Raw genomic sequence first — 26096 nt, 5'->3', positions numbered from 1 at the left:
AGAGTAGGTCGTATTGGGACTACATGAATTCAAAGTATCGTAATGGGTATAATCCACCCAGATTTAAGACCCAGAGAAAACCAAAACAGGAATACGAAAACGGAAATTAAACAAGAATCAGCGTTTGAGCTTTATTGAGATATTAATGACAAAATAAATAGATTACTACTACATTGTAATTACTATTATAATCATAACGTTCGTTTACACATATCTATGTGACCGTAAAACTATACATATAATTAGATTTCAATCTAGCTCGCGGTTTTGTCTATCGAAGACTTTAACCTAAGTGTAAACAGTTGTACGGCGACATCTATACGACTTCATTAGCATAACGGTTATTAAATTTTTTAATGGGTAACGTGTCGTTGAATATAGGAATCAGTCAAAATTACTTTGTTCTTGGGAGATTTCAATTATACTATTCGTATAAAATATGATAAACATATACTATACTATATAAATTAAGGCGCGTTTTATTGCTTTATACATTGCGTAGAAACAAATTGTATTTTTACAGGTTTTTAAGGCAAAAGCCAGTCAGTACTATATGTAATATTAAAATCTATAGCTTGTTTTTCGGTGAGTATTTATATAAAAGGCTATCTTCCTTACATGGGTAAAAATGTATCAATGTCGTCCGACATAGATACGAATTAAAAACTTATCTAACCTTAACTTTTGACAGAAAATGCTCTCAAAGACACAAAGGCCTGGTGTTTTTGGAATTTTATCTATAGTTTGTAGGGATTTGTACAAATTGTAACAAATTAATCTAACTTATAAGTAAAAACTAATTATAATTTTTGATTCAGTAACAATGTGACGACGACGTGGAAAGCTGGCGTATACTGGTTCATCAGGACATTTTTGAGTCCGATTCTGGACTCAGTAGCTTTTCAATAGACAAAAGCTACTTAGTAAGTGTCACTTATATGTCAGAAACGTATTTCGACGTACGTACTTGGCGCTAAGTCTTTCAGAATTGTGGGGGTTTGGATTGTTCATACAATTGTATACGCATTTTAGATCACGATTTTTATATGCACCAGTGATTCATAAAAACTTAATTGATCTTTTAAAGCTCTTTCTAATCATATGCGATGAAAAGAGACAGATCTATCCGTGCTTGCTCGTATTGTTTCGTACGTTCGTATTCGTATACGTCAATACGATTATCTCATTTCATTTTGACAGATACAACGTAGTTTTCGATATGTAATGCAAGACTATTCTATGACGTTAACTATTCGATAGATCGTCTGAGTAAACTAAGTGCTTTAGTTAACTTTAAGTTTTTATAAACTAGGTGTGAAATTAAAAAAAGGCAAAACTATTCCAATTATATTTAACTGTTTGATAACAATTATAAATATTGCATTTTGCGGCTACAGCTAAAACGTCAAACACAAATCTGTGTTATTCCAACAAAAATATCACCTGTGGAAAATCTATTTCTCTTACAGTCAACTGTCAGCTTTCATGACGTCACCGACATCGGGCGTTTTTGAAAGAAATACGTTTACTTATTGCGAACCGAGCTAGCTTTGACAGGGGCTATAAACAAATTGTATGCAATTGTTTATAAATGTTACCATTACAAAAACTATACTAAATGAGCCCGTGCCGTTTCTTGTACTCGTCTAGATTTAATGAACGTTTGGGGCCAGTTTCTTTCACTTTTGTCGTTATTTGTTTCGGCTGACTCGTTACTGCTTCTAAAAAAAATATCATTTATTTAATAGTATGTTGGTAGTGGCGTGAAAGGCCGGCAATGCACTTGCGAGCGTCCAGCTTTGTTACTTTCGCACAGCATTTCATAAAAGGAAACATGTATGGAAATAATAAATCAGGTCTAATCAATTTGGAAATTTCCTTGATAGCAATTAATGTTTTTCTTGCTAATTATCCAATTTAGGAAATGTTTCATACTTTTTTTTATCATTGAAGTTTTTTTCTCAGATTGTTTTACGTACAAAATATTAAATGGAAAGTATAACTAAAGCAAAAAATGATAAACACAGTTTTAGAACTTTAATATATGTTGTATATCCAGTATAAAATCTTAGTATGAAACTTTGATGTATATAGGAACATACACAACATTTTATATGAGAAAATGGCAAAAATTAAACCTACTTTGAAGGATTTTAGTTTAGAAAAAATATAATTATTTTACTTACTAGGTATAGGCAGGTCGATATCAATATTAATATCAAAATCGTGCAACGAGTACAGACTATCTGTCCCGCTCTTGCTCTGGGATTTCGAAGCTTCCTCTTCTGTTTGCTGTTGCTGAGAAAAAACATGAAAACATTGTAATCTCTGTAAATAAAAGATTTTATACAATTATTAATGTATAAAATCGTTACTCACCATAAGTCTCTCTTTCTCTTGTCGCTCTTTTGTCTTCTGTTCTTCTTCTCTTATTTTCTGCGCTTCTTCATCCTCTTCTGGATGCTTCTCCACTTCCTGGAATATATGGGAACTTAAAATACTTTTTTGAAGGTTTTTTTTATCTTTCACAAACTTGAAATCACTTAATTGATTGCAACATTTTTTCGCCATTTGAACACTCAATGAATGAATAATAAATATGAAAAAGAAATTCTCACCTGACTTCTCCCGCCCTGATGCGACTTGAAGTTCATAACGGGCTTCGTGTGTCGTCTCGTGAAGGGGTCGTCAATTTTCTTGCCTTTATTCGCTTTTATCTAGAACAATAAACAAAAATTATATACATATAAAAAGGGATTGTTATGGGCATATTTTTCTGTATGTTTGAAAAAAAATCGTCTGGAATCGAACTCGAAACTACTAATAAAATGATTAGAACCTCTTCCATGATAGCTTTTTCGGCAGTTTCCACATTGAGTTTCCTGTTCCTATTGTTAATGTACGAAATACTTTGTATGGATGACGTCCTCGTCTTGTCCAACTGGTTGGCTCTGTCCTCCAACTCTTGAATTTTAGAATTTAAGTCCATTACTAATTCTTCATCACCTCTGAAATAAAATAATTTATAAAGAATCTGCTATGCAGTTGTCGACAAACATACACCGTACTTTATATAGAATATAGAAATATGTTTTAATTGCTATAAAATATACGCCTCAGCTCATGTACAAATAATTTTGAATATATGAATTTCAAAATTTTAATTTTTTTCCGTTACGCGCCATCTTTTTCTCGTCCCTACCACGGTTGATTCGAAGAGATTCGAAGCCATTGATAACAACAATATATAATAACGATAACAATGATAGTAATAATTCTATTACAATTAATGAAATTCTGTAATCTTAGTAGTAATAAGGTAAAATGAAATAATTGTAATATTTGTATTCATGTCTATGATAATAAAAGGCTTTTATTATACCTTATCTAATTTAAGTTTATTTAACCAATTTCTGTAAAGTTGCATATAGTAGATCATTTTTCTAAAGAAGTTTCACTTTTTACGTGTGTACACGCCCACATTGTTTTTAATTAGATATGATATAAATGTCAAGGATTCTTATTATACATAATAAAAATGGATGTTTAGTTAAAAGAGAAAGTGCACTAGCCACTAGGTTTTCCTGTGTCGTGGGTAAGTCTCTCCCATTAGACATGTTATTTCTTTTTTAGTGACGTTCATAAGTGTACATTGTGTTACCTAGATGAATAAATGATTTTTGACTTTGGCTTGGACTTTGAACTGTATTTGACAATAATTTTTACATGACACTTACAATTGTACACAAAAATAAACTACTGTTGCAGGAGAATAAAACTTTCCGTATCCGCATAGGAAATGTTGAGATTACTACTAAATTATTCAAATGGCGTTTCGGTTATTCTGAAAGTTATTTAAAATCTATACTGATGGAAAGTAATGCAAAGGCAATAAATGAAGTAAGCACAAAAATGATCTTTCTCACCTCAACTGTGCGACATCTCTCTCTTTCATCAGCTGTGTCTTCTTCATGGCATAATTGGTGGGGTGAGATCGGAATCTATCTTTTTCGGCTACAATTTTTTCTATATCTTCTTCCTAAATGTTTAGCGTTTAGTATTTTTTTACAATTAATGTTCTACATTATAAAAATTACAGTATTATTTTAGAATAGATTCAAAATGTTAAAAATTTATGAAAAAAATATGTTTTATTTACCTTAAATTCGTACATAAGTGCATCCTTAACTTCACTAATTTTAGTTCTAACAAAGTCCATTATGGGAGGCTTTTTGTTCGCGTCCTTTATAGCTTTGAACCATTTTTGAAATTCTGATTCCGTGAATTCCTTAAAAAAAATCCAATTTTATTATAATTAATGCTGTGGAAAATTGATCTAGGCTTATATTTTATGTATCTTCAGAAACAGGATGAGAAATAATATGTTGTTCTGTGGAAAAAATAATGTTAGTCTGTGCAAAAACATGATTTTACAAAGCGTTACGGATTAAAATAACTTGTAAATCATCAATGATTTATCAAATAATTAAAAATGTTACAGCCACGTGACATAAACCGGTCAAGATGTTATAATAAAATAACTGTTTATATAGTGTGTATAGGTTCTATGGAGACTAATAAATAATAATGGTTTTTAATATAGAATACTGTTAAACATGTCAAATTTCAAATACTAATTAACTAGCGGTCCCGACAGACGTCCCGTACACACATCTTAAATATATACTCTTAAAACTTAAAAAAACATACATCATACAATTACATTGTAAATAATCTGAACTATTCTCGAATCCACTTAAACTCTTTTATTCGATTTATTCCATTATGACTTTGTTGAGAAAGATTCGATAGTCTTGGACGTGGCATTGTTAATGATAATACAAGATAAGCTATCTCGAAATAAACACAATTGTCAAATTTTCAATCATACTTAACCATAGATAACATTACGTTTAGCCGTTATTTTTAACAAATAAACGGCTAAACTGATAAATTTTTCTAATTAAAAAAAAATAACCTGACCTGAAAAATTAATAACCTGGTTCTAATCTACCTTCCCACCAATTTTCTACCAAATTGGTCGTTATAAAGTGTAACAAATCCGACTTTCTTCGCTATCTATAGATTATTATATATATTTTCTTAATTTTCTCAACCATTCTAGACGAACTAACCACCGCAAATATAACACTTCACTGTAATCGATTGAAACACAATTACCACAATTTGAACTAATGATTACTAACATTTATTATTTTTGCGTTGTCTTAGGGAGCGTTCAAGTATTACGTAACGCATTTGGGAGGGGAGGTTAGGTTCCTTTTGTAAAAGGTTACGATGCGGGGCGGGGATTGAATTAGGCGTTATTGTTAATATTATTTTCCACTTTCCAGTACTTTACACCACATAATGGTACGTTTTAGGTGTAAAAAGTCACTGGGGGGTACGTAAGTAATACGTAATATTTAGAGATAATACTCACTTGATTACTAACAAATTCTAATCTAAACACCCTGTCCTGAGTGCCATGTCTGAGTTTTAGTCCTTTGTTTGTCCTTGTGTTCCCTAAATTGTATACTTTCGCCGTTTCGTATACGTCTATAATCTCCGCTACCTGAAATATAATAATATATCATTTTAAAACAATCCACTATTTTATTTCCAATATGCACAAATCAAAAAGTGAATTATGTATATAGTTGAGCAGTGTTGGCCTAGTGGCTTCAGCGTGCGACTCTCATCCCTGAGGTCGTAGCTTCGTTCGCGAGGTCGTATTTTCTTTCTATGTGCGCATTTAACATTAGCTCGAACGGTGAAGGAAAACATCGTGAGGAAACCGGCTTGAATTACCCAAAAAGTCGACGACACAGAAGGTCTACTTGCCTATTAGATTAACAAATGATCATGAAACAGATATCTGAGGCCCAGACTGAGATTAATTATCTACATCTAGTAAATAAATGTTAAAATACTAGTTAGATTTTTTTGTCATAATGCCTTAAATAGTTATAATAATAATTATTATTTATTTCTCCCATATAAAATTTGCAACAAACAATAAGATTTCAGATAAGGTATTGGGACTGGTTTTCGAACTACGTAAGAACCTGTTATATGGATAACAAAGCTTCCATCCCACAGCAAAGTCCTACTTAGTGGTAACAAAAAGCACAATATACAAGCATATGTGTCGCAGTAAAATAGTTAAATCAGAGAGTTAATTGAATCTCTAGACAGTTAATTAAATGTCGATATTCAATCAAGTCGCTAGCATTTTGATTTAAATAAAACAGCGTCGAAAACGTTTAACTATCTGTCTGACCGAAAGCCAGCGTGTTGATTAACAATGTAAAACAAGACTCCGCCATGATTATTTCATTTGTTATTGTGATTTCGGTGTGATCGTGAAGAACTGAGAGCTTGGAAATTCCGTGTTTTGCTTTATTGTAAATGGTTAGGTTAGGTTAGTCTTGTTGCCTAGGAACGTTTAGGAAACTCGTTAAACGTTTCCTTAAATCACTTGTCTGACGGAACTTCGCGACTTGATTGAGTATCGATTTTTAATTAACTGTCTAGAGATTCAATTGACTATCTGATTTAACCACTTAAGTGCGACGTATGTATGTTATGTTGTAAAACTTTCACAAATTAAACATTATTTTTATTATTACTTACTCTATACACAGGGTTGCCATTATTATTTCCTATCCCGATTCTAACGAAACAGCCCGTAACTACACGAGCGAAGAAAGGTAGATGAACCAATCTTTCCAATTTAAACCTGTAATAAAATAAATTAAAAACTTAAAATAGGAAAGATTTGAAAATTATAAAATACAAATTGTATTAAGAGAACATATTCACCTGCTCAGTCGTAATTTGTTGATTTGGTCCTTGGTGTCGGCGTACTTCACTTCTTCCTGCTCCCGTTCACGAGGAGCCGGTTCCTCACCTGACGATGAGGAGGAACTGGTGGAACTGCGACGACCGGCTGCTTCATTAAATTCAAATATAAGTATAACAATATATTTTTCAAACTATATATTAAACATAAAATTAATTAATTACCTTGCGATTTATTATCATCAGAATCGCTTCCCGAGTCATCTGAATAAATATCTGATGCTTTTAATTTTACACTTTGTTTGCTCGTGCCACCGATTATTTCTGCATCTGCGTCCTATGAAGATATATATACCAATTTATAACCATTTCGCATCAAATCTCGTAAGAAATTAAAAAGTTATTTCACATTTGTTTAAAAAATATCTCACATCATCTTCTTCTTTGTCCTTTTTCTCTTCCTCCATTCTCTTCTTCTGCTTGTGCTCCGTGAGTTTAGCCCTCGCGTCGCGTTGGGCCCTTAAGGCCGCCATGGCATTCACTCTTTTGTCGTCAACATTACGTTTTCGTTCACTTTTAGCCCCGAACAGAGGCGAGCCAGACCTTTCTGCATTACGATCTGTAATAAAGTAAAAATAAAACTACATTAGGTATCCTTATTAACTTATATTAACAAATTTAATAACTAAAGGAATCTTTATATCTTTATTAAACAACTTATCGAACCTGTATCTTTATTATCATCAGGAATCTCCCCCGGACTGGGTGGTGGCTTTTCTTTTAATTTCTCTTCTTCTTTCGGCTCTTCGATATCTGATTCTGGAAATATATTAATATTAAGCATATTTTTTTATATTACGCACATACATCAGAAATGCAATTTCATGAGAAAACGTAAACATAAGCGAAGACTTCTCCAAATTCGAAACAGGCCTTTTTTTTATAGTTGTCTCTCTCCCACTCACCATGTTTCTCACTAGTCCTCTCCCTTTCTCTCGCTTCTGCTTCCTTCTGGGCCTGAGCTTTCGCCCTCTGAGCCCTCTGCGCTCTTCGTTGCTTCCTTCTATCTCGACGACGAGCGAGCTCACCCGGTGAGGCGCCGCGTTCCGCCGCTGAACGACGGGCCAGACGCAATTTACGTTCTATTTCCCATCTGTTTTAATAATATCTAGGTTAGATGGATGGTTCACGATAAAACCTTTCTCAAAAGCCAATTCAAAGCACTAAGTCATTGTTAAGAAGCGCGGAAATTAAATTAAAGTACGCATGAACGCCAACATTCAAAAGGAGATGGCACTACAAGAAAATCTTTCTCAATAAATGGACTATCTGACACAAAAAGAAATAAAAAATAGTATACATAAATAGATAAATGAATTTTATGAGAAGTGGTCGACATCACAGGCAACCTAGCTTCACTACAATGCCATGTCTTTGAATAAGTCATACCTCACCCAGGAAGTAGATCATAGACAATCTTTTTAAATAAATTAGTAAACAGTCACTATATGTCACTTTTAGTTAAACACAAAAAATTTGATTGATATGATAAAGTTGCTCAAAGATATTTAAAATTAATGTACATACTTCAATGTGCGATCCTATAGATAACTCAGCTGGTTGAAGGAATATATTATTTGAAAAATGTATAATAACCTGGTTTTCATCAGATCTCTCCTTTCTATACGTTTGAAAATCTCTTGTTCTCGCTCTTTTTCTGATAAGGCAGCCAATCGTGCTCTATCTTCTTCATCGCCCATCAAATTTTCATCATAACTAAAACGTCAATAATAAATTTAATTCAACTAACAATAACAAACAACTAATAACAACATAATTTCATTTATGTTTTTTATCTATATTTTTAGAGCAAACAAGTCTACAAAAAAATGAGAAATGAAACAATAACAAATTTAATTGTGCTTAGATTATCAGAATACAGTGAAATATACAGACATCCCATTTCTTCTATAAATTCTCATACAATAAAATAGTTAATATTTTACCCATCATCAAATTCTTCTTCAGAGTCAATAGAATCATTATCCGAGGAATGTGATGACACCTCGCCTAAAAAAATTGTTTAAAATATATTATTTTCATTATAGTTTATTTATCAACAAGGAAACAGGGCACATCAAAAATGTAAGAAGTTAATAAGTTAATAGTTAATAATTATGGAAGTGTCCTTATAGTGTCACAAATAAGATTTTGTGTTTTAAAGGGTTCGAGTACAACTAAAAACAATACTGGGCATGAAAATACAAAACATAAATGGTTCCTGTATCCAGTAGGGACTCACAAAAACATATAAACATTATAATAAAATAACAAAGTCTTATATGTATTCCTATATGTAGAATGGGTTATCATACATTCTATGTGTAGGGGCATGAAACCCGATGTCAATATGACGTATGTATATAGGAATTACTTTTATATATAAATATGACTATAAACAAAATTATTACTCTAAATATTGTTGTATAGTTATTTTAACTAGCACATGCTAATACTCTAAATTTAGAAAAAAAATAATACCTTCTTCAGGTTCACTATAGACATCTTTTTTCTTTCCTGACCCAGCACTATCAACACTCATTCGAACATCTTTATCAACTTTCTTTTTCTCTTCACTTCTTTCAACTTTCTTCTTCTCTTCAATTTTATCTCTCTTTCGATCTTCTTCTGAAGAACTTTTTCTTGTAGGTTTTGGAGTCTCTTTCTTTGAATGATCACTTTCTGCATCACTATTTGAATCTGAATCTGATGAAGATGATGATTTATCTAAAAGAAAAAATCTTTGTGTAGGTCCATTATTCCTATCATCATTTCAAGTATCTTACAAGTATTATTTTAGTGGAGAACTACAGCAGCACTCTGCTATTTATTAAGCCTATTCCAGTCTATATTTAAGTGATGTTTAGAAAAATATATATATATATGTTTCAACATGGTACTTAACTAGCTTTTTGATACACTATATAGCTTTATTAACCTTGGTTCTCTATAAATATTTCATACCATCTTTTTTATCATCATCATCCCAGTCGGACTCACTGTCTGACGATTTATTATTTGATTTTGCTGGTGGAGGAGATTCACCAGGCTTCTTTTTCTTTTTTGCTAAATTTAAAAATTGCTGAAAAGTTAAATAATTTTAATTCATAGCATGATCCAATAACAATCAGCAACATTCACCTTATGATGCAAAGTATTTGTTCTACATATATCATCTTATAAAAAATGAATTGATCTTTGTTTAACTGTAATTATATTTTCTGTATAAACATCATATTTCAATGAATGATGTCTATGTAATAATTGAAATAAATTCTCAATGACTATTGTAGTATGCCATTCATAAATATTCTCAAGAACAGTAAAAGGTCCAGTGCTTATACTGGTCTCTAATGCATAAGGCTTGCAAATTCATGATGCTTATACTGAGGTAAGGCAGTAAAATGAAAATATACATAAGGTTACATAAAAACCAAATTTAAGTCCAGACAGTTGTCAAGTGTAAGTAACAATTTATATTTGGGCGTTACCTAAGGGTTACTTTGAGTTTATGTATTGCGAAGAAAAAAAGGATCATTATATATTGTATGAGTCACGCCAGAAATTGGGGCGTCGTAGCGTACTTTTTTAAAACAAAATCGTCAATTTAAATGGCGTTTTTACGTGTTTCTACTAATTCACATTCCTGGAGTCATATGGGGAGATTGATGAAATATAATATTGAGTGTTAAATATATGCCTTAGACGATAACCGTCGTAGGGAAGAATACTCATAAAAAATATAGGAATGTCGGGAATAAGTCGTGTTAAAATGTTGTTTGTACGGCATTGATACTCACTGAGTCCAAATCAGAGCAATCGCTGCTGGAATCAGAATCTATCAATGGTTTGTTCTTACGTTTAGCCATTTTTCTTAATTTAGAAATCACTTAATGTTGTAACTGTAACGTAAAAGATTTTCTACGTTACAAAATTATTGAGATTTGGAAACACGATTCACGAGCGACAAAACTTGACAGTTGTATGCACAGACTAGATAGTTAAGTCTACAATTTTGACAACAGACATATTTGATATTCCTTAAATAGATAAAATCTGAAGTATTTACTAGTATTCCGCACGAGATAGAACACTTTCAATTATAAACAATGCTAACTTTTATCATTCATTAGATGCATATTATGAATATTTTTTCAGATTACATTTATTGCTTGTATCTATTGCTACCATAACATATAATATTCTACGTACAATCAAGTCTCGATGATCTCCCGCAAGCCATACAATCTACTAACATTGAGCTGGCAAAGATAGTTGACTGGAGTAAAAATTTTGGTCTTCTAATCAATCCCAAAAAGAGTAAGGTATTAATTATTGGCAGCCCCTATTTCACGACGAGAATTGATTGGGCCAGGATACCCCCTATCCATATCGATGGTGTAATTTTAAATTTTAGCCGTACAGTAAAAAATTTGGGGGTTTTATTTGATCAAAATTTATCCTGGGAGCAACATGTTAAAGAAGTTAGCCGAAAATTATACGGTGCCTCCAGTATCCTTCAACGTCTTAGTAATTTTCTTCCCTTTAGTACCAAAACCTCACTGGCGCAATCTCTCCTCCTGCCTTTACTGGACTACGCCGATTCTTGCTCCTCCAATCTTAAGGAGGAATTGCTAAATAGACTGGATCGTCTCCAAAATGTCTGTATCAGATTTATATTCGGTCTAAGAAAGTACGATCATATCTCTGCGTTCCGTAAGCGGCTAGGCTGGTTGCCAATTCGTCAGCGACGTGATGCTCATGTTCTTCATCTCCTATATTCCATCCTGTTCAACCCTAAAACTCCTTCCTATCTCAAAAATGATTTCAATTTTTTGGGAGCCCATAACTATAGCTTACGCTCTTCCGAAAACTATACCCTTGAAATCCCATCTCATAACTCCTCCTTTCTTGGCGATTCCTTTAAGGTCTCCGCAGTTAGGCTATGGAATTCACTTCCCGTCCCTATTCGCTTAGCTCCTTCTTTATCTTCCTTTAAATTTCTTCTGTACAAACATTACCTGTCCACATTGTATCCCTAACTTTCTTACTAACTACTAACTGACGTGAGACTTACCTTAAATTATCGTGATTTATGTGTCTTTTTACTCTTTAATGTATCTTTAATATTTTATTCCTGTTTAGTTTTTGTTTTAATAACTGTGTATTACATGTATTTTGCACTACTTGCCTATCTTATTTAATACATTTCTTTTTTCTTTACTCACAGTGGTTGCCTGGAAGAGATCGCTCGTAAGCGATAAGGCCGCCAGTTGCCCTCCTTTTGATTTAATTATGTTAATTTTTATTTTTATTTTGTAGTGTAACGAAGTGTAAATAAATAAATAATATTCAAATATATTGTAAATTACACTTTGTAATTATTATTAAATATACATTGAATCGAAATAATATAAAAAATTATAATTATGTAATACAATTGCGATTAGATTAATTATATATTTAACAAGAGTGTGTCTATAGACTATGGTAAGAGTCTACAATTGTCTATAATAGAATTATCGTATTGTCAATTGATTAATAAACTCTGTTCATAATTCACGTTGTTGTGTTTACTATTAAAGTTATATGCGTAAAATTCGTAAAAGTTTTGCAGAATATATCCTATTCATAATAAAGTCTAGTTTGATGTACCAGATCATTCTGTGGCAGATATAATTAAACTTAAATTGTATATTCAGTATCGGGTAGCCGTAACTTATTTCTCTAAAAAAGATTACTATGCCACATGATTTAAAGAGCCTGGCTGCCAGGAAAGCACTGATGGTTTGTATTTATAATGATTTACTTATAGTTTAATATTTAATGGGACATAAATAATCAATATCTAGTATTGGACTTATTAATTTAGAAACACAAATATTTATGTTTATGTTCGTTGTATTTGTTATTCCTTAATTTCTCAAATATCACTTGCAGAAAGATCCTTTAAAATTTGATTTAAAGCTTTATATAACATGCATTATAAGGTCTATGTGAAGAAAACATGTGAGGGAAACTATTTCTAGAAATCTCCATTACAATGACTCAGCATATTTTTTTATTGATCTTACATACAAGGTAGTTAAAGAGAAATCTAACAGGTTCTAAATCAACTGCTACCATGTTATCGCTTTTTAATATTAATATTATCTAAACCTAGGTAGATTGTCATATTTTCATCTACAAGAAATGTATGCTTTGCCATAAACAAGCATTGAAATAAAGGCTAAAGATTTGCTGTAATCACAATTGCTTTTTTCTTGCCTAATGCTACACTTTTATTGTTGGTCTAGTTTGTATTCCCATATCATCCTCGAACTATGATTTTATAGTAGGACTAGTCATATTTGATCGTAAAAACCGATAGTTGTAACAGCTGATGATGTTGTTATTAATTACCTAATACATACTTTTGATGTTGGTCAATATTTACTAACACTGGTATTTTGTTCTAAATGATGTAATTGTGAATAGTTTTGACTGTATTTGCAATATTTTAGGCTCCACTCTCACCAACTCCATGTGCAGAGATCAGTGATGATGAGCTGGTATCTATATCAGTTCGCGACCTTAACAGACAGCTTAAGATGAGAGGGCTTACTCGAGATCAGATTGTTAGGTAAGAGCATTATTCAATTTGTAAAAGCATCACCTCCACGTCATTTATTTGTTCATGAAAATACTCAGATTGTGCATGACTTTATGAAGAATGCATAAATATCATTAAAACCCATTATAAGCCCTTTCCAGTAATGATGCAGTGGTACTTAATCTGTTCACGAGTGAGGAACATAGATTTCTACATTTGGTTCATGGATAATTTTCTGAGACTGCATATATTGTGTAAATATATATCCAACATATTGTTGGATGGATTGGTTGGTTGGATGTTGCATGCTTAATTATGGTCCTACTTAGTCTTAATAAATATATTTACTTGTGTATTGAAAAGTTCATTCTTTGTTCAACATTAGACTTATTATTTGATTGTAACTTATTGACTCCCTTGTTCTTACCTGAAAATGTTTTGCAATGTTTAGAACTTTTCACTCAGTAAAACTTCCTAATGTTTTTATCTAAAAAAAAAAAAATTAATAAAGTCACTAATTTAATAATATTCTTGATGATGACTTGGTGATTCCAGGATGAAACAACGGCGCCGCACATTAAAGAACCGTGGATATGCAGCCTCGTGTCGCATTAAACGAATAGAACAGAAAGATGAATTGGAAACTGAGAAAAGTCAGGTGTGTAGATTTAGTTTTTATTTATTAGAAGTAAAGTATATATAGTTGACTCTCGATAATTTGACTCGTTTATTTGAATATCTCGACGGTTTAATTCTTTTTCACGTCCCATGAAAAATACTTGATACATTGAATAAAATCAATGTTAATTGGTGCCCTCTGTAATTTAAAGGTGACGGAATAGTATCTTGCTTAAAGAAAACACTTCATTAACGGATTGAAGCTATGTATTATTATAAACTTATATTTTACATAATTTTAAATTTAATGTAAAATAATTATAAGTTTATAATAATACATAGCTTCAATCCATTAAAAAAGTTTTCTTTAAATGTGTAAAAGTTATGTAAATCAACAGTATCTTGCTTGCCAACATGCGATAATTTCAAGTTGAGGTGTTTACCAGGTACAAAGCTGTCAATTTTTTTTAATTCTATAGATATAGACCGGACTTACCCATAAAACATAACGGACTTCTTGTCGAAATAAAAAAATGTTAATACACAATGATAATATAGAATAAATCACGAATTTTGATTAAACTCTTATTTACTTGAGTTCGCGCTACCCATTGTGGTTATTTAAGACGCTTCTCCCTTGAGTTTCAAATTAACGAGAGTCCACTGTAATTTAAAATTATGTTAATCATGTGTCAAAATATTATTTGTAGAAAAAATTGATTTGTTCACTGAGTTTCATTGAACTTCACTGAGTTTGTTTATTAATCTGCTTTTTAAATCTTTATTTTTAAGTTTAAAATGGAATGGGTACTGTGGGTCCTTCAAACGCCAAAGCTTTGGCTGATACAGTAATTTTCATTATAATTTCAGGAATGGCATGACATGGAGTCAATGCAAGACGAAAACAACAGGATTCGTGAAGAAATAGAAGCTTTGAGGTCGAAATATGATGCCTTGAGACGATTTGCTTCTATGAAAAGTATTCCTCTACCAAGTGAATTAGATATTATACCTTAGTAAACAAATATAACTTTAATATGAGAAGAGAATATCCTTTTGTATAGTTATTCAATGTTAAAATACTTATCAATTGAATACCATTTTTAATATTACGTGTTAAGAAAAATTTTTCAATGCACAAAAATTTATTTTGTTTCAATCCTTAATATATTTTGTATAGGTACCGGCAAACATCTTGAACAAATGTCCTTGACTGCGCAGAAGCGATTTTTAGGTATCACTGGGATTAGAGTGACGTGTCGAACGCGTGATTGGTAAATCAGTTGACGTTTGTGTTCCGCGCTGTGTACGATGCGCAAACTTTTCCCCACTCCCTTGTTTAATGCTCAAGAAGTTTGCCGGTATCTGTACTTATGTTTGATATTTTATGTGGATTATTTTTTAAGGTTAAATTGGCTTTCATACACAACCGTCGGTTATATACACAGAATATTAAAGACACTTCCATTTTACTGTGAATTTAAAATTGTAAACCTAATGTAGTGTATTTTATTTAATTTACTAATAGTATAATAATAAGTGACGGAACAATATCATAAGATTAACAAAATGTTTACTTTGTACATAAAATATATATTGTTTAAGTATCATGGGTTGGGTCTGTTGTTACCTACATGTACAAAATCTTTAATGTTTAGGAATAAGATTAGTATAGTTATTTTATTAAAATTATTTATTATTTCAAAGTCATTTTATTACATCATATATCTTCTTTACATCAATTACCCTACGTTAGTATACTAGAACGGTTTTGGTAGTGCATTTTTCATCTTATTTATATTTAGAACAAAAATGACTCAATACCCAATAATAAAACTCGTTATCATAAATTGTGATAAGCAAATTTATCACAATTTATGATAACGAGTTTAACTCATAGGTAGGATTATTGAATCGTGGATTGGATCTATATAAGAATTGCGTCCATACGTGTGTGTCTGTCCCATAAATCTGGCGATGGGGCATATTTCGACTATGTATCTGCGTCTTGATTATTATTTTAGTCGATTACTTAAGATGACTGTGGAACATGATGTAATGGTTGCAGCTCCTTACAAACATTGTGTAAAACAAAAAACTTGGCGAATATAAAGAGTGGCGAAGAGTTTATTGCCAGTTCTTCTCTTCCGTTCTACACCCTTATTTTGAGAACTGACAGTAATTGTAAAATATAAGTATTTAATATATATTTATTTTTAACGTTCATAAGTGTACGTACATTGTGTAGCTAGATGAAGAAATGATTTTGATTGATGGATTATCTCTTAATTAATCGATATTTTTATTAATATTAATACACAGTTAGTGACTACCTAGAAGACAAAAACGCGTGGCAATAGTTCTAGTTATATTGTTTTAAATTATAATTAATTTTGTTACCTTTCAAGTGTTGTGAATATGTTTGTAATGGTGAATGTGGTAAATCACAGAAATTTTTACTTATGTAACTAATGACGTTGTGGTTTATGACATTGTGATGAGGTAGGTAAAACTTGCTGAGTTTCTTACCCGTTCTTCTCAGAACGAGGGCGCCTGGTAGTTTTGCTAACGGATGTCGTAGTCTTGCTCTTTCGTAAATTTTGTAAACATTTTTGACATTCATAAGCATGCGCTAAGACGCATCTAAACTAAATAAACGTATTTTGATTTTGAATAATATCGCTACAACCTTTGTTGGTCTGGGACTCAGATTTATATTTCTGTTTCATGATCATTTATTTATCTCAATAGGCAAGCAGGCCTCCTGTTCCAGGAAAGGCTCTCAGGAACAGGAGGCAGTTTCCTAACGATGTTTTTCTTCGCCTTAAATGCACATAGACAGAAAGTCCATTAGTGTACAGCCGGGGATCGAACCTTCGACCTCAGGAAAGAGAGATTAGGATGATTCAAATATAATAATAACACCCGAATCTATGGGTAAAGAAAATCCATCAAGGTATCATATACACATCTCTGATGATAAAGATAAGATTCAGGTCAAGATTGAACGACTTACTTATGGCTAAACATTTGATTTTTACATAATGAGTGTAGCAATACTGTTTTTCATCCATAGCTGACGCAGAATATGACCACGTTGTATCGTTCCAACCACTAGAGCAGATTCTTTAGAAATGTGAGCGTACACTTTATCATTTTGCTTATTGTAGTGTTCTTCAATTGTGAAAATTTGTTCATCTATAAAGAGGATATTTCTGTGGTTTTCACCTGCGAATCGCGACAGAAGGCGTTTTCATCGATCCACTCTCTTTAATTGTAAATATTGATTTAATGATTTAGGCCATATCCTATATATCGACGATTAGCACCGAGCTTAAGGTCTTGTACGCTTATACGCAACAGAGTCCTAGCGGGAATCTTCATTTCTCGCTATAATTTTTTTTACTTCTTACTGAGGTTTCGACAAATCTGGCTTTAACAGCATTAACAGCCTTTCTAGTTCTAATAGCACGCGGCCGCCCCGATGTTTTTTGGTTTTCGATAGACGAAGTCTTATTGTATCTGTTGTACGATATACGAACATACGGCTGATACCAAGCTTTTGAAGTGTCTAGAATATGACTGACGGTCGTGATACCCACCCTGAGCAAGGCGATCACTGCAATCTTATTTTCTTTAACACCCCATTCCATATAGTAAATTAATACTGAATACGAAGAAATATGTACAATGGCGCAAAATCGAAAGAAGTTTTTAAAATAATATACATGTTCCAAATTCAAAATAATTAAACTGTTGAAAAAAAGTTTTTATGTACCTAACAGTATTTATGACCAGACTAATTAATGTACAACTTCTCGAATTTAGTCACTGGCGCCTATGGGACTTTCTGGGAAATTATGAGGTTTCGCGGCTTTGGTGGCTTTTACAAGGTATTGATTTAAACTAGTCCCACTATTCAAACATTGGAACGTAGAACACATAAAGTGTTCGGAGCGTCAATTTAATGCCAATAAATATTTCATTGAAGACGGCCCGAAGGTTAAGGGCTACAGCTAAAAGCACTCTGTCCCTTGCGAGTAGGGTGGCTTCGGTTTTTAACTACTAAACGAATAATTACGTATTTACTAGTGTTTTAATTAAACTGAAATCACATTATTCACACAAAGACAGTGTACCTAATAGAAATCTTAATTAAACTTTCTTTTGGCGACGCAATATATGTCTGGCGCGAATCTTTTTATGCAATTTCCAGCATAAAATATAATTATTTTTATAGTTATTAACGAAAATATATTTGAAGTGAAACTTCTTTATTGGGGTTGTAAAAAAATACCGTTACATTTTTCGGTTACACGTCACATTATTCCGTTACGTGCAACTTTTTCCCGTTACGCGCCATATTTGTCTTGTCCCTACCACATTTGTTCATTTGAAGAGATCGATACCATTAATAACAAAAATATATAATAACGATAACAGTAATAATTATATTACAATGAATGAAATTCTGCAATAATCTTAGTAGTAATAAGGTCAAAATGAAATAATTGTAATATTTGTATTCATGATAATAAAAGCCTTTTTTTAAACTTTATCTAATTTAACGTCATTTAACCAATTACTGAAATGTTGCATATAGTAGATCATTTTTCTAAAAATAAGGCCATAAAGTTTGTACACTAGTACACGCACACTTTTTTTAAATAAGAAGTTACGATATTGATCAATTTCAATTCTTTGTACTAATTACCACTGCGTATGTGTGTAATGAAGTTGTAGAATCGATATTTGGTATTCAGTGATTGTACCATCAATTCGATTTAATGTTCTTCATACATGGTCACCCTACTGAGGGATATTTGGAAAGTCGATAATAATATTTCTTATCTGCGGTGATAGCTTAGAATTAAGTTGTGAATTGTAGCCTTTTTAAAACTTCATGCGTAAAGATTCATAACTCGAAGACAGCGGGATTAAGCTAAAATATGGGTTTACGTTTTAAATAAAAATGGAACATTTCTTTATATTGAAGATATTTTATGTATATGAACATCGAATAATATAACGTAATACACATATTTCAAATAATTAGTAGAAATTATTGTATTAGGAATACTGTTCGTGCTAAATCGGTGTCAATCAATGAAGGATGACAATTGTCGATTTGACTTTGATACACGAACCGGAGATGGTAGGTATCTCGGTGTAATGGCGCAAGGGTCTTAAATTTTAACCGCTGTCGCGTGCGCACTAATATATATACCGCATACCGTATAGCATTTACTTTTTTTTGATTCATCATTGAAGGATCCAGTGTTTGGAGTAAGATTTACGTTTAAAGATTGCAACCCCAATGGGGCGTGGGATCACCCTATTCCCTACTATCCACAAACTAGTTGCTGTTAATCGCGAACGCGAATAGGGTACGATGCGTATCCGCTTTCCTACTTCCGACGACTGACAAGACTCAAGTTTATAGCACTTGGAACGAGCGCTATGTGGGCGAAATGGCCTCAGTCACAAAAATGTTTTTAAAGATGCAAAAACAGCATACAAACAAATCTCTTGATTTGTTCAAAGCGTTTCGCACCTCACATGGCGCAGATCCTGACTGGCACTGCACACTATTTACACAGACTCAAACTGATGACGAGCCCCGTGAGTGACTGTGAGGACAGAACCGACCAAACGGTGGTTCATTTACTTGTTGACTGTGCAACATTCGAATGGGCCAGGTGCGATCTGGACCTCGAGACTGGCATGAGGGTATGATGGGCTATCCGACATGTTGCCTAAGCACAGATCGCAGCTGGAAAAATTCTGCGGCAAGATTGTCAAACATGTCACTGACATTAATAGCAAGAGAGGTAACGCTGGTGGCGCCGGTCAGCGGGCTCCAACTCGCCCATAAATATCATAACGATATTTCCGGAGTAGTTGTCGCCCGGGCCCGGCGTAAGACGCCAACCCTCTTAGTTAATAATGTCCCTTTTTAAGAAAGGGGAGACTTCGACACTACCTAGATACTCGGTCTCTTATCTGACTGAGTGCGTGCCCGATAGGCTGGTATGTAACTAATAAAACTATAAAATGATAATAGTTAATCTATACTTTTTCATAACAGCTGTTGGATAAGCTTTATTATTATGTAATAATAATACAATTAATAAATAATATAGCTTTTTAATAGCCAAAAATGTTACAATGTAATATAAATTCTTGACTCTAGTTTTAAGTATAGGAATTAGCCCATAATAAGCCTTCTTCAACCCTTTCTAAAGTTCTTGTATTGTGCTTGCCGGGTCCATGTGCCGCCGGGCAGACGAGTCGGACCAACGTCGCTGCGGGCCTCCTCGTTTTTGTACGAGCATATAAGTTATTTATTATCTTATCCTATATTATTATAGACGTGGACTCGTGGCTGATGTCCAGATCTTGCTTATGTATGTATACCTATTCAGTAAATAGAAATACATTATTCGATAGTGCGATTCAGGATATAACGATATCGTACTGGTGGTCACAGATTGTAGATGACGCTTCAATGGCATTGAATTGAAAATACGGGACTTATATTTATATAATGCTAAGCGATAAGTATCGACTCTTAATCTTACCCTAAGAAATCCTCCAGATGTTATTGTTTATGGTACTTATACGCAGGAATGGATAGAAAGAAATATCCTCTGAATCGAATGCTTGACCTCAACGTTAAGAAACGTTATAGCGGTAACATTAATAAATTTCAATTTATACCATTAAAAAACTCCAATAGACTTATAAATTTGAAATTAATACCTTCCAATGTTCCGCTGGGGTCTCATTACTTGCAAATTATCAACTTAAAGGTTCTCGTTTGATTTTAAATGAATATTATTTCCAAATTACTTCAAGTGTTATTAAGGGAATGTTATTAATGTTATTAACATTTATGTATAATTTCTCTCACTTATTATAAATACCGTAGTTGTAATTTTAATTCGTCTTTTTTAAGTTTAAGTAGTATTTCCGCTAAATCGGTCTCGGTTTTGACTTTGGCATACGAACCGGAAATGGTAGGGTGTTCCGGCGTAAAGGCGCAAGTATGAGATATTGAAAAATAACCGTTGCGCGTGCGCACTAACTATAGACCGCGTACCGTTCCGCATTTTATTTACTAAATCCACCAACATATATACTCCAAACACTCCTTTATTATTATTGACACACGCAACGCTTTTTGCCGAGAGAAGGGAGCATCCTGGATAGAGCTTCCAGATACCCAGGCCCACACAGTCGTTTTGGCGAAATTGCTGGTGCGCATTTTATTACCTGTATAACGAAAAATTCATTAAAGGATTATAAATATTATATGTATTTCGTATAATTACGTACTGATTTGGTAAGAATGATCATGCGTAATTAGTATCTTTTTTTTCTAATAATTGTTTCACAGTTAACGTTTGTAATAAATCTGTTTATTTATTCATTTTATTTTAATATTTTTATAAACTTAATTTTAAAATAATGAAGATTTTTTTGTGGATAAAATAACAAAAACAAAGGCCGGTGAATGTTCACCAAAAGATGAATCCACGCAATATGTTCCAAGTTCCATATTATAGCAAGCATGACTGAATTCGTATTTTTAAAAAATTCAATCTTTAACTGATTTGCCGATTAAACATTAACAGTAAGGAAGACGAAAAAATCACTTTGTAGTGAATTTAATGAGTTAATATCTCAATTAAATATTGAGAAAATGAAGCATAATTCTAAATTCACTCATTCTTTTCTATAATGGGATTACAGAGTAAGCTACAGGAAATTAAAAAAAAACTACAATTGAGGTGAAATTAGATAAGTCAAAATTAAATTACCGCAATTTAATGGCGATTTAGTGCATAACAATAGGTCAATTTCAAATTCTGAAAACGTGTTCTATCTTTGAGGGCAACTAACAGGGAAGGCCTTTACTGTGATCGCCGGCAGTCTCTGCTTTCATTATTTGGTTAATATTTTTAAAACATTAACATGTTCTTCTAGAAACGGTTTACATAGTTTTCTTAATCATTTTGTTACATCTATCACAGCTTTTGTAAAACTAGAATTACATTTGCATTTTTTTTAATTTTTAGCACTTAAAAATTAAACGATAAAAGAATTACTTCATTTGAGAATTCTTTTTGTAAATAAAAAATAATAAGAATGAAGCGAATTCTTTTATATTACTGTCATCGGTATTACTTAGAATACTGAAAATGTTTAGAACTGGCCAGTTAGAAACATTGCTAATGAAAACTTTTTTAAATTTAAATTGTAGAACTCCTTGGTTACCTAATGAAGTATATATTGCATTCATTTGTCATTTGTTTTTGTGGATTGGCGGCAAATCTAAAACTATTGTTACACATGAAAATGAACCTAACGCGAGAAAATTTTGTTGTGGGCTTACTTAACAACAAAGCTATGATAGGCTGCGATTAGTATTTCTTAATGAAGCCCCATCTCTTGCCACTATTTAAAATTGGTTTAACGAGTTTAAGCGTGGACGTAGCAATCTCAATGATGATCCGCGTGCTTTAACAGCGACTACTGAAAATAACATCAGTGCTGTGTTACGCATGATAGAGGAAGATAAGAGAGTGACCTATCAGCAGATTCGGGCAAGCCTAGGCATTGGTATGAGTTCAGTTCAAAAAATATTACACGAACATTCAGGAGGTGTCAGGAAGCTTTGTTTCAGATGGATTCCCCATACTTTAACCGACGGCCATAAACACCTTCGCATGGACTGGTGTTGCCAAATGTTAGATAAGTTCAACGGCGGTGACTCAAATGCTGTAATTGACATCGTCACAGGTGATGATAGCTGGATATATTGCTACGAACTGGAAACCAAAAGACAATCAGCTCAGTGGCTGTCCTTTTGAGGATCGGGCAACTAAGGTAAAGAAAGTAAGAAGTCAAGGAAAAAGATGATTGCCTCATTCTTTGGTCGGAAAGGTCATTTCGCGACAGTTGTGCGAGAAGATGGAAGGACAGTTACTGCAGACTGGTATGTCAATCGCTGCTTGCCTGTTGTCTTGGAAACAAATCGACAACAGCGCCCTCGAAGCAGGATCTTTCTTCACCACGACAATGCTTCAGCGCACTCCACAAAACGGACTGTTGAATATGTTGATCGGTGCGCAGCCGTTTTCGAAGCTATTCAAGCAGGCTCGTATCCAGGGAGAGCCTGGTATGCGTGATACTATTCAAACCACATTTATATATTAATGGGTGAACCGCTTATTTTATCTTCTATCTTAAGTAAGTAAGAAAATATTTTGCGGAAACTCTGGGAGATTGAGGAGCCGCCATAAGTAAGCATATAAGTTTTCTAAAACTACAACGTGTCGTGATTAGTCAGGTCGGTATGTTGTCGCTCTCCCATTCGAAAAGCGCTCTTAATATGGGTTCATCTATGGACATCATGTAAATACAGTCATCACCTACTTTTCGCGAGGCATTCGATAAAATATTCATTAAATATCTGAAAAAGGATTATATTTCTCGTGTGGTAGATCGATGCGACTATATAGGATATATTATTTGACAGTACGACGTTATTCGTGAGTCATCTATTAGCACCAAAGTCATAATGGTGCTCGATTCCAGCGTGAAGACTGATAATATATATATATTGATGATTTGTTACATGTCGGTCCTAACTTACAGCCTGAATTATACGCAGTTCTACTTCGGTTTAGAACGTTTCCTATCGCATTTTGCGCTGACGTGAAAAAGATGTATCTAAAATTAAAAACCCTGCCTGAATGTAATAAATATCAGCGCGTTGAGATTTTATTGATCTGATCGGTTCAATTATTTTAATTTAAGCGCATTTGTTTTGGATTCTCTTCAATCTTATATTTAGCGCTTCGGACTTTGAAACAACCATCCGATGACGAAAGGGGCAAATATTCTTTAGTTGCTGACATTATTGATCGCAATTCGATTCCCGAAGCAGTTGAAGTATCGTCTCAACTCACTAAAGCTGGTGGGTTTGATCTTTAAATATAGCTTCCGGATATCCAGACAAGTGTGTTGTGTGGGACAAGTAAAGTTTATATTTTAGTACGTGATAATAATATCATTGTAGGTGAGCAAATCAATTAATAATAAGTATGTATAAAATTATTAATATCTACAGTAAGGCATTAACCATTTTCGTTAGAAAAATATCACTTTTTGGTCATATACAAAAAGGGAATACTGCTATATACTATTTACATTATTTGACCGTCCCGTATCACCCCGATCCCGTATAATTATATCGCACATGATACATACAGGATAATTCAGAAATAGTTATTCCATACACAGGACAAAGACGAAATCTCCGAAAGACCGTCCAAAGAAAAGCAAACCTTATTTTAATATTTTATCAAGATAAATATTGGCGCAAATGCCAATAGATAATATAATACGCGGAAAATGAGAGAACAGATAAAAACAAAAAATAAAAGCAAGCATCATAAATAGAGGAAAGAAATAAAGTAATTTGTCGTTGCCCGTTCCGATGTGGAACTCGAAGGATTTTAACTAGGATCTTTTTGATACAATAATATTGTCTTTGTGATGTATTCTTTATGAGATATACAAACATTATTTATCTGTTTATAATACCGTGTTACAATATTTTGTGTAGTCAAGGACTTTGTTTTTAAAAGGGTATGTTTTTATCATCGCATGTTATCTCTGATAATAATTTCTAAATTAAATAATAATAGTTTGTAAAACGTATTTTCTATCATGATTTGACATACTTGATTTAAACATATAACCCTTAGATGGAGCATAGGTCGTTCACAGTGAGTCTCCATCGCGTTCGGTCTTGAGCCTCGTATTTCACGTCGCTCCAAGTCTTTCCGACTCTCCTTGCCTCATATGCAACTGTATGGCGCCAGGTTTTCCTGGGGCGGCCACGCTTCCGCTCTCCTTCCTAATCCCTCCCAATACTCTCCGTATTGTTATGATTTGTCAGGTAAGTATTATAAATATATTATCTACGTAACATTGTTTTGTATATTTTTGTCCAAATTAACAATGTAAAACAACAGTAATCTTAAAATAATATATTAATGTCTTTTTATAATAATAATGTTGCTAACATCGACGTAAAAATACGAGTAAGAATCGTTTGAGAGTGTAGCCCAAGTCTGTACTTATAGCAGCCGTCACTGGTAACAAATGATTTCTCAGCACTATTGTGAAGATATTAATTAATTCCTATCGAAATATTACGAATAAACCTAAAATAGAGGGCTCTTATCAAACGAATACAAAGCTTTATTTACTGCAAGACGTCAGTATTACTTTCAAAATAACAATAGGTAAAACCAACTTAATCGATTGAATTTTTTGTTAGAAAAGAAAATTAAAAGAAATTTAAAAAGTTTGGTCTCTGTGGCAGTCTACCTTTAATGCTGGCAGTATTTCCTCGCTGTATGCAATACCTATTCGTTGAGCGAGGGAAGCACCAGCTTTAGGTCCACCGGTATGGTAGCGCACGGTAGCGCATGTGCACTTGAACCCCAAGAGTTTCCTCTTTCTTGGTTCCAAAGGGAACACAATCCATGTTGGAGGGAAGACTCTTATATTTAATTAGTGTAGAATCTGCGAATATTTATCAATACGATTCGATATATGATCTAGATAACAAAAGTATGTTTGTACAAATCACTTTGAAGGATTGTTATATTTATTTATATGTCAATCTAAATCAGCTTAAATTAACAGTGTTAGTTAATTTGCGGTGAGGCTAATGGCAGAGACAATGCCTAATTTACTGCTAACCGTAATTTTGATCTGCTCCCCTGACATTCTATATTCTAATTAAAATGTAATCTGTGGTTTATGTCATCTACTGTCTATTGAGAGACATAGGCTAAAAATTCTTCGACATGTAAATTTAATTATCTGTGGAACAATTTACGGACACATCAATAATTATAACCTGTATACTTTTTGACGTGACAACGTCTAATAAATCGAGACACGCCGGCAGCACGCACGAAAACGCATGACTCATTGT

General features: G+C 33.0%; 2 protein-coding genes across 4 annotated transcripts; one reads left to right on the top strand and one right to left on the bottom strand.

The window, feature by feature from the left end:
• Nucleotides 1-117: 117 nt before the first annotated feature.
• LOC123720817 (RNA polymerase-associated protein Rtf1) lies at nt 118-10831 on the bottom strand. Of its 3 annotated transcripts, none has more exons than XM_045677588.1 (19): nt 10665-10831; nt 9829-9946; nt 9346-9591; nt 8811-8874; nt 8461-8580; nt 7770-7957; nt 7531-7623; nt 7236-7423; nt 7030-7141; nt 6826-6955; nt 6637-6742; nt 5444-5575; nt 4160-4288; nt 3927-4039; nt 2840-3008; nt 2619-2717; nt 2380-2475; nt 2187-2298; nt 118-1721 (listed from the first exon to the last, which is right to left on the bottom strand). In XM_045677588.1, exons 1-19 carry the CDS (start codon nt 10731-10733, stop codon nt 1615-1617), a joined length of 2391 nt encoding a protein of 796 aa, XP_045533544.1. In that variant the 5' UTR covers nt 10734-10831; the 3' UTR covers nt 118-1614. The 3 variants fall into 3 exon arrangements, with proteins under 3 accessions (XP_045533544.1, XP_045533546.1, XP_045533545.1); XM_045677590.1 differs by having other exon boundaries at nt 2187-2292; XM_045677589.1 differs by having other exon boundaries at nt 6826-6952.
• Nucleotides 10832-12410: 1579 nt separating this feature from the next.
• LOC123720120 (transcription factor MafK) lies at nt 12411-15270 on the top strand. The gene is made up of 4 exons (XM_045676617.1): nt 12411-12651; nt 13368-13486; nt 14012-14114; nt 14945-15270. Exons 1-4 carry the CDS (start codon nt 12607-12609, stop codon nt 15089-15091), a joined length of 414 nt encoding a protein of 137 aa, XP_045532573.1. The 5' UTR covers nt 12411-12606; the 3' UTR covers nt 15092-15270.
• The last annotated feature ends 10826 nt before the right edge of the window (nt 15271-26096 follow it).

Source organism: Pieris brassicae, chromosome 2 (assembly GCF_905147105.1).
Source record: "Pieris brassicae chromosome 2, ilPieBrab1.1, whole genome shotgun sequence".
Classification (NCBI taxonomy): Eukaryota; Metazoa; Arthropoda; class Insecta; order Lepidoptera; family Pieridae; genus Pieris; species Pieris brassicae.
The sequence above is the reverse complement of the archived record's forward strand: the minus strand, read 5'-3'. Positions and strand labels throughout refer to the sequence as shown.

What these genes read in the sequence shown, in the direction of transcription:
- LOC123720817 (XM_045677588.1), bottom strand. Translation starts at nt 10,733, where the DNA reads ATGGCTAAACGTAAGAACAAACCATTGATAGATTCTGATTCCAGCAGC. An exon ending in AGAGATCTGATGAAAACCAG is followed by an intron (nt 7,958 to 8,460) that starts GTTATTATACAT and finishes TTATTAAAACAG; the next exon opens with ATGGGAAATAGAACGTAAAT. An exon ending in AGGACAAAGAAGAAGATGAT is followed by an intron (nt 7,142 to 7,235) that starts GTGAGATATTTT and finishes ATATCTTCATAG; the next exon opens with GACGCAGATGCAGAAATAAT.
- LOC123720120 (XM_045676617.1), top strand. Translation starts at nt 12,607, where the DNA reads ATGCCACATGATTTAAAGAGCCTGGCTGCCAGGAAAGCACTGATG. An exon ending in CTGCCAGGAAAGCACTGATG is followed by an intron (nt 12,652 to 13,367) that starts GTTTGTATTTAT and finishes GCAATATTTTAG; the next exon opens with GCTCCACTCTCACCAACTCC. An exon ending in TGGAAACTGAGAAAAGTCAG is followed by an intron (nt 14,115 to 14,944) that starts GTGTGTAGATTT and finishes TTATAATTTCAG; the next exon opens with GAATGGCATGACATGGAGTC.